This window comes from Xenopus laevis, chromosome 7S (assembly GCF_017654675.1).
Source record: "Xenopus laevis strain J_2021 chromosome 7S, Xenopus_laevis_v10.1, whole genome shotgun sequence".
Lineage (NCBI taxonomy): Eukaryota > Metazoa > Chordata > Amphibia > Anura > Pipidae > Xenopus > Xenopus laevis.
Genome location: NC_054384.1, coordinates 24,191,595 through 24,195,525, shown reverse-complemented (window position 1 = coordinate 24,195,525; position 3,931 = coordinate 24,191,595). Strand labels below are relative to the sequence as shown.

General features: G+C 37.2%; 1 protein-coding gene across 1 annotated transcript; it reads right to left on the bottom strand.

Annotated features, from left to right (window-relative positions):
• Positions 1–1,190: 1,190 nt before the first annotated feature.
• drd1c.S (D(1C) dopamine receptor S homeolog) lies at positions 1,191–3,518 on the bottom strand. Its single transcript, XM_018228402.2, has one exon. It carries the CDS (start codon positions 2,981–2,983, stop codon positions 1,586–1,588), a length of 1,398 nt encoding a protein of 465 aa, XP_018083891.1. The 5' UTR covers positions 2,984–3,518; the 3' UTR covers positions 1,191–1,585.
• Between the last annotated feature and the right edge of the window lie 413 nt (positions 3,519–3,931).

Here is a 3,931-nt window from a genome sequence, read left to right as displayed (position 1 = left end):
CTATTCTTTTTATTCTCCAGATATCTAGATTTATTTGATAAAGCCAAAAGGAATTGTTGACTAAATTGGGATTTCTAAGATCATCTGAGCAAGGAGATTGAGGGTCAAATAATTTCCTGGAAATTGTCTAATTATTTCCCATTTTATGTTCTAAGTGCTTTGATGCTTTTATTTCATGTATTTTTCTTTGCTCTTATGTAAATTTGGCAATTTTTATTGCTCTTAGTTTGTTCATGAAGATCATTACTTGTTATTATATTTGTATACTTCTACATTCAGTATTTTGGAATTTTGTATATGCACTGCTCTATTATTGACTTGTTTATGAAAATAATAAACACATTGTTAAAATGAAAATGAAGAGGAAACTTTTGTATGATGAAAGTTGTGTAATGGCAGTATCATCGGTTATATTATACAACTGCATCTACTGTACAATTTTTACATTGGAGGTTAGAATAGGGTAGCTTTTTTTTATTTCCAAGCAAAAGAGTTTTTATGAATGATTGATCAGTACAGGCACTACTAAAGCTCACTTATGAATAAAGATCAGAAGCTGTGACAAGAATGCTTGAATAATGATATAATAGAAAGCCCATCACATTTCATATGGATTCTGAATTATTTCATAGACTATATGGCTTCAATTTAAAAATGTAATGTGCTGAATAATATCTTGCCACTGGAAGGTTTAGCATTATTGGTGAATATAAAGCTTAGGGGCACATGTATCAAGGGTCGAATTTCGAGGGTAAATAAACCCTCGAATTTAATTTAAATCCTTAGAATTCGAATATCGAATTCGAAGGATTTAGCGCAAATGCTTTGCTCGATCAAAGTAAAAATCGTTCGATCGAACGATAAAATCCTTCGAATTGAACGATTCGAATGATTTTAAGTGATCGATCGAAGGATTTTTCTTTGATCAAAAAATGTTAGAAAAGTGCTGGGGAAGGTCCCTATAGCCTAACATTGAACCTCGGTAGGTTTAAAGTGGCGAAGTATGAAGTCGAAGTATTTTTTAAAGAGACTGTACTTCGACTATCGAATGGTCGAATGATTTTTACTTCGAAACGTTCGAATCATTCGATTCTATCAAATTCGATCGAATTTGACCCATTCGATGGTCGATGTACCCAAAAAAATACTTCGAAATTCGAATTTTTTATCATTCGAATTCTTCACTCGAGCTTAGTAAATGTGCCCCCTAATGTAAGATGTACAGATGTACCTTAGCTATATACACTCACAAAATACACCAGCACAACAGATTGAGTTGGATCCCTGAGTGTAATCATTCATCAGTCAACCTATATACTGTTGAGTGTTATTATTGCAGTCATGCACACATTAGATTTAAATAGGCACAACTAGATACTGCTTATGAGTCCAATGATGTCCAATCTATCCAACCATTTGTAAAGTAATTGTTATGAGAAATAATGCATTCATTCAATTCTATTTTCTTATCTTACCAGTGAGCTTGTATCCATATAAACATATTTTATTATAGATTCTATGTTGCTAACAGACACTATGACAGTATTTGTAACAAATGCGTTATAGGCAGCTTCAATTGCTTGGTCTAGTAGAGTTTTGTAGTATAGTGTCTATCCTCATCAGCAACTAACTGTGGGAGGCATTCGAGGGGTCCAGTAGATGTAAATGGGGTAATAGTCTCCAAAGTAATTTCTGCCTCGCATTCAAACTGAACACCAGCAGGCAAATGCAAATTCTTTTGACTTCTGGTCCCATGTGAAGTAGATAGAACTGATACTTTGTCGAAACATGTCCCTTCTAAGACTTCCTGGTCTTGGTCCACGACATTGGGGAGGTGAGAGTTATTGAAAGTGACAGGGATATCCTTCTGAAAAGTTGTGTCATGGTGGTAGGACACTAGTTCATTGCTGAAATTTACAGCCTCTACGTTGTTGCTTGAGCAGAATCTATTGCATCCTAGGATTGTAGTAAAGGCTTTTCTGAAGTCAGCATTGAAAGCATAAATAACAGGGTTCAGTGATGAGTTGGCCCATCCAAACCACACAAATATATTAAATGTAGTCTCACTAACACATGGGGGCTCTGGTTCATTTTGACCTGGAAGATTCATATGGCAAAAAGGAATCATACAGTTGAGGACAAAAAATGGAAGCCAGCAGAAAACAAAGACCCCCATGATGATGGATAAGGTCTTTAGTACTTTGGTCTCCTTCCTAAAGGAAGTTTTTAATGAGTTTTCATTAGAACAGTCGGGATGAGCACTCTGTGCATGCTCCACAGCTCTTTCTAAAGAAGAAATTCTCCTTATTTGGGTTTGAGCAATTCTGTAGATCCTGGTGTATGTACCAATCATGATAACAACGGGTATATAGAAGCTAATAAGTGAAGAGGATATGGCATATGTCCTATTCAGGCTGGAATCACAATTCTCTGTGTGATTTACGCCATTAAGTTCCTCATCAGCCTCATGGGATTTATGCCAGCTAAGCTGAACGGGTATGAATGATATCAGGATAGATAAAGTCCAGGCTACACCAATCATAATAAAAGCCACCCTTTGTGTCATTTTTCTTTCATACCTGAATGGGCTTGCAATGGCCCAGTATCTGTCGAGACTGATAATACAGAGATTGAGGATGGATGCAGTAGAGCACATGATGTCAAAGGCAACCCAAGTGTCACAAAAGTCACCAAAAACCCAAAACCCAGCAACCTCGGTGACTGCTTTCCAGGGCATCACCAACAACGCCACAAAGAGGTCTGAAACTGCCAAAGAAATCACAAAGAAGTTGGTTACCTTTGATCGTAGATGCCTAAACTTGATGACTGCTAGGCACACAAGAGTGTTGCCCAGAAGGGTAGACAGGATGAGCAGAGATAGAAGCAATCCAGTCAGGGCACGGAGGCTTAAATCTGAGTTTCCCACATCTAGATCTGCATGCCACACGTTGACTGTTACATTGAATATAGAGAAATTTTCCATGAGGGGGAATGGAAAATTTATTTTTTATATCTCCTTTTGTTTGCAGAAGGAAAACAAGTACACTCACAAGTCCATTGAAGATCAAGCCATCCTTACAAGCTCAGCAACAACGAAAAGAAAATCACAGGAGCAGTGGCAATCTTCAGCCGGCTTTAAGCAGCAACAAATTTGATTGGAGAATGGAGTTAATTCAAATCAAGCTCCTAGTGCTCAATATTATTATTTGTATATGAGAAAAAAATACTCATATAGGTGAAGAAGAAAATTCATTTGCAGTTTTTGATTTGCTCTGCCCCAGCATGATTTCAAATTACAGTCAGACGTTCACTCCATTTCATTATGATACATGCACATTTTATCACATTTTCCACTTTCCGGCACAAGTTCACTGCCATTTAATGACTTCATAATTTCATCAGGAAAGAAAGAAAATATTTAATTCTTTTTACTTGCCGTTTCACTGCCCGAAAGTGTGAAAAGACATATTCTCTGATGTTTTGTGTGTGCCATTCTTCCAAACAGCTGACTGCTCTGCAGATATATTCCATTTGTTAGAATAAGCAGAAGAAATGATGTGTCTACAAAGCTCCATGCATGTCCTTTAAACTGTACTCCTTAAGGTTCCAAAAGCACTGGACAACACCTCTGCCTCACTCCTCACCAGTAGTTTGGAATTATAATAGAGCTACGAGCATCTGAAAGAAAACACATGTCAGAGCAAGGTGTGTATATGCTGATATATCAGGACAGCCTTATGGGCATGGCTTTGTGCTGTGTGTGGGAAGGCAAAACTGCAGGGTCCTAATTCATAGAAGGAACGATAGCTGCTGTCCGGGGTCCTGAAATACATACTTTTTCTTTTGCTTGAATGAATCATTTACATACAAAAATGCAGAAGAACTTCTGTCTGGATAAATATAGCACACATCATTGTGCTTTTCTTCTGTA

What these genes read in the sequence shown, in the direction of transcription:
- drd1c.S (XM_018228402.2), bottom strand. Translation starts at nt 2,983, where the DNA reads ATGGAAAATTTCTCTATATTCAATGTAACAGTCAACGTGTGGCATGCA.